The sequence below is a fragment of the Neopelma chrysocephalum genome, unplaced genomic scaffold (assembly GCF_003984885.1).
Source record: "Neopelma chrysocephalum unplaced genomic scaffold, ASM398488v2 Primary Assembly neopelma1_45, whole genome shotgun sequence".
Classification (NCBI taxonomy): Eukaryota; Metazoa; Chordata; class Aves; order Passeriformes; family Pipridae; genus Neopelma; species Neopelma chrysocephalum.
Window position 1 is genome coordinate 17,111,531 of NW_020897704.1, and position 12,763 is coordinate 17,124,293.

At 43.6% G+C, this 12,763-nt stretch overlaps 1 protein-coding gene across 1 annotated transcript; it reads right to left on the minus strand.

The window, feature by feature from the left end:
* Window positions 1–1,020: 1,020 nt before the first annotated feature.
* SUV39H2 (suppressor of variegation 3-9 homolog 2) lies at window positions 1,021–11,587 on the minus strand. Its single transcript, XM_027679504.1, has 7 exons — window positions 11,512–11,587; window positions 10,368–10,513; window positions 8,728–9,399; window positions 6,733–6,879; window positions 6,021–6,150; window positions 4,562–4,677; window positions 1,021–1,997 (listed from the first exon to the last, which is right to left on the minus strand). The coding sequence occupies exons 1-6, from the start codon at window positions 11,528–11,530 to the stop codon at window positions 4,568–4,570; spliced, it is 1,224 nt and encodes a 407-aa protein (XP_027535305.1). The 5' UTR covers window positions 11,531–11,587; the 3' UTR covers window positions 1,021–1,997; window positions 4,562–4,567.
* Between the last annotated feature and the right edge of the window lie 1,176 nt (window positions 11,588–12,763).

The following is a 12,763-nucleotide window of genomic DNA, read 5'->3' on the forward strand; positions in this document are numbered from 1 at the left end:
ACAACTTGTCATCAGTTCCTCCATGGTTTGGTTTCACAAAAACTTTAAATCTTGTGGTTTCCAAGCCACTAGCCCTGGCCTGCTCTGGCAACAGAAAGTAACCTGTTATCCCAGACAGGTGGTTGCATTACTTGAGGCTCCTGTACTACAAAATTTCACTTCTTCTGCAACATTCTGTAGACTTCACTGAATTCTTTTTCAAATCAAGACAATATATTCTCTATAGATGTGTGCCATCATAACTTTCTTTGCCAAAATTCTTAGGTTCTACCATGGAAATGTAATACAGGTTTTAGTTAAACTGCAGTGCCTATAAAATAAACCACAGAAGTCATCTGAAAATCCCTGAGGTTTCCTATCCATGTGGTCTTAAATGCCAAAGAATTAAACAGACCTTTAACACAACATCTCTCCCCTCCAAGTGTGCCTTGAGTCTTTGTGCCATGTTTAGTGATATGTGAATGTTAAACCAGCCAGCATTCTGACACTGGGAACGGGCAGGAGGGGACAAAGCATTGCTCTGATCTACATATGATTTTAAGGATATTCAAGATCCGTGTATTTCGTCACTGTCACCTTGTCCGGTGTTTGTGGGATTTGTTTGTGTAATTTCCAAATGTGATTTATCAAATTTTGGGATTTTTTTAGCAAGCCTGAATGGAACTGCTGTTATAACTACTTCTGTGAATAAAGTCAGACAGAGCAGAAATTATTCTGTGGGCTTGTTTCATATCTGTAGTGCGCATGTAAGTTCAGGGCTGCCTTTACAGGGTGCTCAAATACACAGGAACCCAGTCTGCTTCAGGCAAGTTGACAGTGTAAATTTATACCACTTCTCACCAGCCCTAAACTGAAAACAGATGATTTCCTCCTGGTTACTCTGCTGGAGTCCTTACAGGGCTAGAAAATTTTGGGAACAGGACAGGAATTAAGAGGTTGCAGTCTTAAAGCAACTTCTACTGCTGTAGCTAATTTTGACAGGCTAAGATTTATTTTTTTTTAAGAATGACAACAACAAGAGAAAAACTAGATTTCATTTATTTTATCAAAAACTATAGGAAGATAGCAATACTAGAGATCACACAGTATGAAAAGAAAATGTTCCTGAGCTTACAAACTGCATATTCTAATGTACACAGTTCCTAAAACATACATTAGAAATAACCAAAAGATTGACTTAACTTGGAGATTAAATAAATAGACAATAGCTTTTCTTACAGGTGATCTTGCAGCTTTAGTTTTGCTACCAAATAATAAAAATAATCCCAACAAAAAAGAACAGCTGGAGAACAAGCCACCAGTCCCCAAGAAGTGCATACACACAACTGAACTGGTGACCATGACAATGCCAACAAAGCAAAACAAAGGCAGAAGCTGGGCTGGTTTAGGTTCCCTAAGAAATTGAAAATAGCTTTTTCTCCTTTTCCAATTTGGCAATTTTCTGCCAAACTCATAGAAACAGCAAAAAGAGTTTTAAAAGTGACATAGTGTCCCTTTAAGCTAATTCACTGATGGCAATCCAAATGCACTGTGCATATGTAAATATAAAATACTGTTCAATGCTCTAAACTGGAAACTGGATACATGGATTTACTTCAAATAAATACAAAATGCTGTTGCCTCCCAGAACATAAATTAACGGATCTTTATTTATGGCAGAAGATAACACACATATCCTTAGAGAACAGCAGCTTTATTCCAGCACTGGTGATAACATTCACTGCCTCAGGACAAGGCAGATGCTGAGCTCAGGTACAACTGCCACAACTGTTATCTTTTAAACTTGCAATATTTAAATCAAGCTGGGCATGAACATGACAGACAGAAACAGGAGCCCGCCCTGTGCCCCGGGCGCGGGCGAGGCCACAGTAAGGAATCCATTTCTTGCCGCAGCCGCTCTCTCCTTCCTGCAGTGACAGGGCAGGCTGCCGACTGCAGCGGATTAAGGAGCTGGAAACTGCAGATTCCATCCACATGGAATGCACCGCTGGCTCGGGCTACATGCAAGAGAAAGCACTAATGACTCCAAACGATGCAAGATCATCTGGAGTTTGCTAACATGAAAGCTCCACATTCCACTTTAAATAAAAAAATAATCATTAGAGATGTGGCATGATAAAAGCTGACTAGATTCAGCATTTATCCAAGTGCGTGAATACAGGTGAGCTTGGTCCCATCAAATACTTTCAAATCTAAGCAAACTTTCTCCTATTCATTAAGCAATATAAAGTCTCTATTTCAACGTGTATCTCTGTATTGGAGATTACAAAACTCACACAGCATTTCCAGTGGCCCACGCTCTTCACCCCATCTGTGATACTGATTTGGGCTAGTAGCATATAAAAAAATGCCATTTTCTACCAAAGGGCCAGATCTTCACTGCAAATGCAACTGTGCTTGTTAATGAGCAACCTGTATTATCCTTTGAAGTGCTAGTAATTAACATGGAATTTAAGGCATTTGCTAACATTAAGTAAACAATTACATGCTGGCACCTTATAAAGGTAATTAGCTGACCTATGATACATAGCTAGCATCCAGTTATGGAGCATCCATTTATGGAGCAACATTGTTCTGCCTGACCCTGTCAACTTTTACATGACTTGTAAGCAATATGCAAGTTTTACGAGATTTTAATCCATGAGAACAAAGCACTTGGATCATCCCCAGAGCACGGACTTTGGCTGTAACTCCACTCCTAACCACCTTCAACTGTTGTTTTGAAGCCAAGCAAAACTTAGCATATGTTACGAATAGATTGAGACAACTTTAAAATGATCAGGAAAAAAAAAGACGACTCAAGCAGCTGAAGAACAGCACGTTTCTCAGCCTTTACATTCAAGAACATCTTACAAATGTCTGCTGGAAACGGGTATACTCACCCCTAGTCTAACTTCACTGAAGTTAACATTTTTGCAACCAGAAAATACAGGCCTAGTATCTTAGAAGTCTGTCACTAGATAAAAAAGTCACAGTATGTAAAAACTTAATGGAAACCAGTTGTGAATATACATCAATTTCCAGGGTACTTTTGCACCTAACAGATAACTTGAGCGTATCTCCACAATGCATCAACCTTGTTAGACAATGGGCTGCTCTCCCTAACTTTTGCTATCTATTTTCAAACTGTAGTCAGCAATTTGTTTCAGCCATGACTGCCAAATTTCTGCAATGAAAACAAACAGCAAATGTTACTACCAACAATCCCGTATTTACAAATCCACTGTAGAAATGCAATCCTCCTATAGCATCCTAACTAAAAATCAGAATATAACTGAAAAAACTTCTAGATAACAGAACATCAGCTAAAAAGTTCCAAGCTTTACACCTGGGATCTGCTAACACCAATTACTTCACTCGCATGGAGTTCCATGGACATTTTACAATTTGCATTCCTATGAACCTTCATTTGCACACCGGCTGTCCTTAATCCCTCTCTCTGGTGCCATAAAGGTTATTGCTGAGCTCTTGAAGCTTTTCTTTATACAAAAAAGCAAAAGAACTGTCAGCTGTGATTTAGGATTCAAATCGAATGCCTCCTGACTTCTCAAGGTATAGAAAACATGTAACATCACTTCATCCCCCTGGAATCAGCTCCTGAAGGGCTATGGCTGTGAGCTCACACTCGAATGTCAGTGGCAACTTGAATATGAGTCAGCAGTGCCCTGGTAGCCAGGAGGGCCAACCATGTCCTGGGGGGCATCAGGCACAGCCTCGCCAGCCGGGTGAGGGAGGGGATTGTCCCGCTCTGCTCTGACCTGGGGTATCCTCACCTTGAATTTTGTGCGCAGTTTTGGGCACCACAATGTAAGAAAGATATTAAGCCATTAGAAAGTGTCCAAAGGAGGGCAAGAAAGACGGTGAAGGGCCTGGAGAGGAAGCTGTATGAGGAGCAGCTGAGGGCACTTGGTCTGTTCAGCCTGAAGAAGAGAAGACTGAGGGGAGACCTCATTGCAGTTACAACTTCCTTGGGAGGGGAAGAGGGGCAGGCACTGATCTCTTCACTCTTGAGACCAGTGACAGGACTCAAGGAAATGGCATGAGGCTGAGTCAGGGGAGGTTTTGGTTGGATATGAGGAAAATTTTCACTGATAGGGTGCTTGGGCACTGGAACAGGCTTCCCATGGAAGTGGTGACAACACCAAACCTGACAGAGCTCAAGACAATGCTCTCAGGTGCATGGTGTGACTCTTGGGGTGTCCTGCACAGAGCCAGAAGTTGGACTTGATGATCCTGATGAGTCCCTTCCAACTCAACATATTCTAGAATTCTGTGAATATTCAAATCAAGGTACATTTTAGAGTTTTCTTTGCATACATTTTACTGCTTCCTACACAACAGTTCTAGAAAAATCTATTTTTAATCCCTGTTATCAGTTTTGTATTTGCCTGAAACACTACAATCTCTTTCTTTGGCTAATGCCATTTCAATTACAAACACAATGCCTTGTTTTCACAATACTTATTTACATTAGATGTAAGAATACTTGAATATATGCATGAAAGAAGAGTCTTCTCAAAACACATTTAAAAGAGAACAAAGTATTTGTGACTTTGGATACCCGAACTCAGTTGAGATAACCTCTGCAACACACGGCTCCACATTTACAGACAGTTCTGATCCTCTTTTTGGATGGGCTAAGACCATCAGCAGAGTCTGAAGTCAGATCTATTGAACCTGCAGCACAGATAGACACAAGTAAGAAAGTTTTAAAAGACAGACCTAGATCATGCCTGGCATTCAAACATCTTCTAAAGGCCTTCTAACACCTCAGATAAAAGGGTGCGAAGCTATACTCAAACTCTAACACCCTTGTTACCACTATTGTACAACATCCAGCATACACATCAGAATCCAAAACTCAAGCCTTGTTCCCTCACGTCTATATCCACATAGATCAGCTGAGAGTGTCGCCAGCCTTGACTGTCAGTGTTACAGACACCACATAGAGGAGGAGGAGTTTTAAGGATTCCAGATCAATTTGGCAGTGTCCTGGGTTAAGCCTAGCTGGCAATGAAACACCATGCAGCCACTCACTCCCACCCCCACCCCAGTGGAACAGGGAGGATAATCAAGAGTAGAACTTGTAGGTTGAGATAAAGACCTTTTAATAATGGAAACAATACTAGAAATTATAATAAAAAGAGAAATACAAACGCAAGTGATGCACAACACAATTGCTCACCTCATCCAGACCCCATCCCTGAACCCCGATCCGCCCCTTCTGGGCAACTCCCCAGTTTCTATACTTGGCATGACATTCCATGGCATGGAATATCCCTTTGGCCAGTTCAGGTCACCTGTCTATGTTTCCTCCCATCTTTTTTATAATTTTTTTTGTGTACGTCCTCACTGTCAGAGCATGAGACACAAAGTCGTCCTTGACTTAGGATAACCACAACATAGCAGCAAACAAAACATCAGTGTCTTATCTCATACACAATCCGAAACACAGCACTGTACCAGCTACTGAGAAGAAATTAACTCTATCCCAGCTGAAACCAAGACAGTCACATCATCTCTTCCACAGGACCTACATCCACAACTGAGGCCTTCAGACACCAGAATCCAGAGACAAACCTGTGGTGCCTTACACTGCTGAGCTGTTACAACTGCCTTAGTAACTATCACTAGCAGATTACTTAGAAAGTAGTTTATCTGAAGTGCCTATTTGAATAAAGGAAAGCTTTATTTAATAGTAGCCTGACCATTCCTTTGAGCATTCCTGGGACAAACCTTCAAAATCATTTGCCTCATCAGACAATCCAACCACAGTCCCTGCTGTGAGCTAGGAGTGTTGAGGGAGGCAATGCATTAGAAATGAAGGCAAAAGCTTCTCGGTGTGATCTTTTCTGCACAACACATCACAAGCAATGACTGTTCTGAAATCCAGAGACGTGTTAGGGAGGGCAATGCCTGAGCTGAAATGCTATGATGTTTGAAATGCTACCATCAGTCAGGCTGCAATAAAACCCACCAGCACCCAACCTCCCACAATAACCCTGTTAAAATGTGCAGACCTTTCATCTGGTAGTCAAAGGTCAGCTCTTCTCCAGGCTTGATGGTTCGGGTAGAAAACAGTGCTATTCGAGGAAGACGCAAGTCGAGGTTGTCAATAAACACGTTGAAGACTTGAAGATTTGGATCACACTGCAAGTAAAAGTGAATGCAGCTTCTGTTAAGAAAAATTAACACTAAATTTTGCTGAAGTGTTTAAGCAAACCAAGGTCACAGGAAAGATTTAGGAGGGAAAATGGTATTTCTCCCCTCTATATAACTAAGAAAGCACAGGAATTTTCATTTGTGCCCCTACCAATGAAATGCAGCACAACACCACATCCTGCCCTGCTACAAAATAACATCAATTTCTGTTGCCTTTGACTCCTTGCTAATTTTGTTAAGGACCTGTCATACATTAGGTATTTCAGTTACTTGGAGAAAACACACCAAATCAACTCCATTTGGTTGTCTAGAATCAGCTGATTCAGTGACAAGCCCAGTCCTACCAAATATCCACTTCAGGCAGCATCTCACTCCTGGAGTTTTGTAGGCAGTCTCAGTCCAAGTAAGGCCAAGTATTCCATTCTATTTATTATGTCATCTGACTGACTGGCATGAAACTACTCCAGAAAAACTGCAAATATGGTAAGAAAATGTTTACAACAGGAGAAGATATTTCTGGCACAATTAGGATAATTCTCCAAATTCTTAGTATACAAAACAAGGTCTTACGCTGTGATTCACAAAGTGGGACACATTTCCATATCGAGCTGCATCTACTGTAAATTCATCTGAGTCATAATCCAAATCAAACAAGTATGTATTTCCCTGGTTGTCATAGAGCTGGCCTCGCCTCTCTGCTTCCTCACTTGTAATCACCTGAAAAAAAAAAAAAGAAAAAAAGAAACCTGCATCATATTATTAACTATTACTAAATTAAAACAAAAATCGGAATCAAGTTAGGAAAGAAGCTTTACTTAGCAAAAAATACCACATTCAGTTTTTGATGTTGAAATAGCATTCCATCTCAAATGAATGAAGAATATATACATACAGCTAAACTAATTAGTGACTGAGGCTTCTCTGGATGCAATTTGTCTACAGCACTACCTTGTCTCAGGGAAAAAGCCATCTGAGCACCTTCTACTAAGAGGTCTGATGACAATACCATCAACTGTTTCTACCTAAATTTTCTATATACACACGTTTTTCATTAGACCCAGAAAGCCTCTTTTACTTAAGTTTCAGCTCTCTCCCTTTGCACAGATGAAGACCAACAGGTATCAGTCTTTAAAACCCAGGTCAGGTGGTCCTTTCCTCCCTCCCCAGAAGCATCTCTTCCTGCTATTTTTGACTGCAATGGAAGATCCTAGTCATAACAACTCAGATAGACCCATCACTTCACAAAGCTCAGTGTATGCAATTAGGTGAGCTTGTCACTTTCGAGAGAAGAAACGGCTGGAACTACTTCATCTGTAGCCTGTTACCTTAAATGCATTCTGTTTATTATGATTTCAGCAAAGAAATAATAATCTGGCAGCAAGACAGATACAAAATGTGATGGAATTGAACTATAAATCCCTCTAAAATCTTTCTGACAGACGAGATTTGAGAACTCCTTCAGCAGCTGGAAGTAGATTCAGTCGAAAGGGTAAATACACTTTTTCCTTTAAGCAACAAAGTTACATAATCACCCTTCTGCATTAACCCCTCCACAGAGATATTTGGAATGTCTGGTAGGGACATGAGAAGTTAGAAGATTTGGGGCATGGAAGAAATACAAATGAGACCATAAACCTTTGTACAAAGGGACAGAAGGAAATATTTTGAGTCAACACAGTAGCAAGGCAGATTTGTGGTAGAAATGTAACACGCTGGATCACAGAGGCTGCCAGAAGCTGCTGGTGCAAAGAGCCCTGAAGCAGAGCAGAGGTTGAACCACAGAAATACAGGGCAATACAAGATCTAAAGAGTAACTCAAGGTCTGTATTTTATAATAGAAAAGTTCTCTTTGAAATAGTATGAGATTCAATAAACAGATAATGTCCATACTACAAGTGTTATTCTTGCTTTAATCAAAAGTAATAAATATGCTTGGAAATACTACCTTAAAAGGTCAAACAAAACAGAAAAGAAACTGACAGACTGTGCAGGGAGTTTCATAACAACTGTGCCTCAGGAACATCAAAAACTACAATAAAGATGATCAGGGAAGAATGAAGATTATAACTGCCATAAAAGAAATGGAGGATTTGCCTTTAGAAATACTATTAGGACACATATCTAAAATAATTCTTCAGTGGTATATGGGATAAGTATTCTCTTTACAGTCGACCTTTTACAACTGCTCTGGAATGAAGGAATGTTCTGGACAATATAATTTTGCTGGCGACTTGAATGCCTATTTCTCTTTCTACTCAAAAGCAGACTGATCTATTATACAGTAAAACCACAGAATATCCTGAGTTGGGAAGGGTACCACCAGGATCAGGGAAGTCCAACTCCTGGCCCTTTGCAGATCACCTCAAGAATCCCACCACGTGTCTGAGACCATTGTCCAAACACTCCTTAAACTCTGTCAGGCCTGGTGCTGTGACCACTTCTCTGTTCCAGTGCCCAACCACCCTCTGGGTGAAGAAGTCAAGAAGTGTTAAAACTGAGAGAAAGGTCAAAGACTTTATCTAATGTTTCCTTTATTGTACGTAATTCATCTAAGGAGATACATACCTCTCCAACATACTCCATCACAAAACTGTTGGTTCTAATTTTCTGGAGGGTTTTTACTCCCCAGCCACGGCCATTGTTGGTTCTGAAGATGCAAAGGGAATACGGTGTGCCTTTCTGCACTATCCTATTAGGGCAGTCAGGCCCACACCTACAATAGGAATTGCACTCATAGATGGGCAAGCCAGGCTGGATTTTTAACTTCTTACGTTTATTGTAAGCCAAAATAAACCCAGCCTCCTTTGGACAGCACTTCTCAGCAGGGCAGTCAGCACATTCACAGCCAGTCGTTATTCCATTGAGCACATTTATCCCCGGAGCAGGTTTATACTCATTAATGTAGTAGAAGTCTAAGGGAGGGCCTTCAAGATCCACAGTGTTTTCTACCAGAATCATTGCTTTGTGATTCTTTTTCCTGTTGAGTTCTTCTTTCCATCTCTGCAGGGCTATTCTTTGCTTGGCCTTCTTTACAACATAATCTGCAATGGCAGGTTTCAAAGCTTTAATGTGGTTTCTCACTTTCAGTGCTTTGCCTTCTCTCACCCGAGACAAGTATTCATTCTTGTCACTAAGAAAGTTCTGAAGAAGCAATGGGCAGTTCAGATGCTTCTCAGGTTCCCAAGTATTTGAAGATTCTGGCCATCCTTTCCATTTCACAAGATAGTATTCTTTGCCCTTGAAACACAGAAATAGATACAGATTTAGCCACAGTTCCTTTTGCTGCAATCCAGCATCACAGGGCACACAGACAAACAAAAGAGATCTGGAGTTAAGGATGAAGCACACAGTGCAGAGGGCCTTGATGTCCCCATAACAATTACAACTGGGCAAAAAGAGAAAAATCAGGTTTTCTGTTTGCAAATTAAGGACAATTTTGCATACTTTACATATCATCTCTAGGGGCAAAGAAATCAAAAGGTGGGATGAATTCTGATCCCTAACAGCATACTTGGAGGAGGAGGCTAATTTGTCAAGGCAGGTGGCACGTTATGCTAACTTGCTGTATGACTCATATGCACAAACAGAATGTAGTTGTAACACATACAGAACAAAAAAAAAATCCAAAATTTAGCAGAAAAGTCTAAACCCCATTGTTTGTTATATCAACCATCCTCCTAAAGCAGTAATTAATTTGATACGTGTAATACTGTATTTACAATGAAGCAGCATACATTTTGTACTTATTTTAAAAAGGCCAAATAACTGTAACAAGGCCAAATCCTGGGACTGAATTTCAAAGGAATCCAGTTACAGCACATGGCCCTAACTTCTCATCAAACAGACTGAAAGAGTCAAAAGAGAAATACAGATGGTTGTCTGCAAATAAAGGAGAGGCATCATAATTCATACCAAGCTACCACCTAAAGCATCAGCATCTTATTTAAATTCTAGATACACAAAGATGAAACATTTCATATTCTAACATTTCTGTAATTTCAGGAAAAGATCTTCCTTCCACATACTGAAAGCAGCAGTTTACACTGCTTTCAGTTTACAGCTCAAAGTTTAAAAGATATTTAATTTGATGCAAGCAAAAGCTTTGTCCTCACTGCCTGTTGCTTTATATCATGAGCAAAACTATCTTTAGCTCACTTCCAAATTTCAGCTGAAAGAGTGATCAAATTGCTCTGTGTTTCTCTTACCTCTTCTACCTTGTAGTCACACAAATATTCCACCTCATAACTCTTTAGACTCCTGTTGGTGATTCCAATGGATTTACATCTGAGATTTTCCTTCCTACATAATTCTTGGAGGGTCTCAAGTGAAGCTAGACATGGCACATACCAGGCTACAATAAGAAAATTAGTAAAGAATCCTATTTAATGTCTCGGCTAAATTGAAATCATTATTGCCTTATCCCAGAATCCCCACATTACCATTTGTGACAGCAGTCCACGAGTCTCTTGTACAGCAGTAGCGTCTCAAACTCAACCGTTCTCTAACGGCTCAAGTGAAACACGCCAATGATTCCCTCCCTGCACCTTTATTCTGCACAGTACGTACATTTATAAAGAACAACAAATATTTTGGAAGGCAGAGACTTCCACGGGCAAAAGCTGCACTAAGCGCCGAGCAATTTCCCTGCAATTACAGCATCCCATAACTGAACCAAGGCAAGAAGGAAACCTCCATTCTTTAACAGACCGCCAAATTTCTGTAGCCAAGCGCAACGGAGCACTCGCGATGCAACCATGGAGACTGGAAGAGGAAGCAGAGACCCACGGCGCTCTTCCAGAAGGATCGCGGGTGCCCTGTCAGCCGGGCGGGTTTCGGGGGACGCAACACCCCGCGGGGCGGCTCGGCGGGAGCGCCCGCGAAGCACCGGGAAGCCGGGGTGGGATGAAGCGCAGCGCGGGAGCCGCGGGGCCGTGCCCGGGGCTCCGCGGGGCTCTCCCGGTCCCAGCGCCGGGAGCTCGGGAAGGCGGGAGGGGGCGGCGGTGCCTTTTCCGCGGCCGCGCCGGGACCCAGCGCCTCTCCCACCTCCCGCTCTCCTCCCACAGCGCCCCTGGGGCAGCGGGCGGGATCCTCAGGGAGGCAGGCAGACCCCCGGGGCAGCGGGCAGGACCCCCAGCCCTTCCCTCCGCGCCCCGCCGCGGGGCTGCGGGCGGGGGCGGTGCGGACGATCCTGACGGAGCCGGGCGAAGGGGAGCGGCAGCGGCTCGCAGCGCCCAGAGCGGGCGGGAGCCTCCCCTCGCGCCCTCGCTCGGTCCTCGCCGCCCCCCCATCGCCCGGCGCGGGGCGGGCAGCGCCCCGGGCGGCCCCGACCCCGGCGCGCTCCCCCCTCACCTCCTCGCCAGCCCTCCATCTTGGGGGGGGCCGCGCTCGGGCCGCGCCGGCTCCGCCCCCCGCCGGAAGGGGGCGGGGCACAAAGCGCGGCCCTGGCGCGCGCGGGCCCCGCCCCTCCCCTCGCGCCTCATCCGTGAGGAGCTCCCGGCGGGATCCGGCCGGGAACGCGGTGAGACAGGGGTCACAATGGAGTGAGGCGGATTTAAAGCTCCCCCGGGCCCATCAGCGGCAAAGCTGAAAGGAGGAACCGCGGAGAAGCGGTTCGCGCACTTGTGGGAAAAAAAAAGTTACACCATGATGGCACCGCACTCCTCAAATGCAGTGTTTCCTATTCATGTGGCTTTCGAAGAATCCATCAGTTTGGAAAACACCTCTGAGGTCATCGAGTTCAACCTGTGACCCAACACCACCTTGTCAGCCAGACCAGGGCACTGAGTGACACGTCCAGTCTTTCCTTAAACACCTCCAGGGACGGTGACTGCACCACCTCCCTGGGAAGCCCATTCCAATGTCCAATCACCCTTTCTGTGAAGAAATTCTTCCTAATGTCTGACCTAAACCTGCCCTGGCACAGCTTAAGACTGTGTCCTCTCGTCCTGTCACTGGTTTTCTGGGAGAAGAGCCCGAACCTGTAGCGAAGGTTTCGAGTTCGCTCCAAACCCCACAAACCTGCACCCAAGCAAACTGTGCCTCGGTGTCTCTTCATGGGTATTTATAAGGCTGTGGAGCTTCACTGCCCCTGCATTCCCAGACTCTGGCTTTTCCAAGATCCCTTTTAGAAGTTTTCACAGAGGAACCAGCAAACTGCAGGCCTGTCAGTCTCACTTCAGCAGTAAAATTATGGAGATTATTCTGAGAGGTATTATAAAACACCTGGAGGACAATGCAGTCGCTGGTCACAGCCAGCACAGCTTCACGAAAATCTTGCTGGACAAACTGAATTTCCTTTTACAACAAGGAATCCCACCTAGTAACCAGGAGAAGCCAGTTGGTGTTAGGTCTTTGGATTTCAGTAACGCATTCGATACTGTCTCCCAACAGTATCCTTCTGGATACAGCTGAATAACCATATTACACAATGGGCCAGCAACTGGCTCAGAGGTTGGACACAAAGTTACAGTGACAGGGATGACATCGGGCTGACATCCAGACACTTGTGGGGCTCCACAGGGCTCCATCCTCAGCCCAGGAAGGTGGTCCCAGCACTAAGCCTGTCAGAGATCAGAGAGTGTTTAGACACTTTCAGACATAC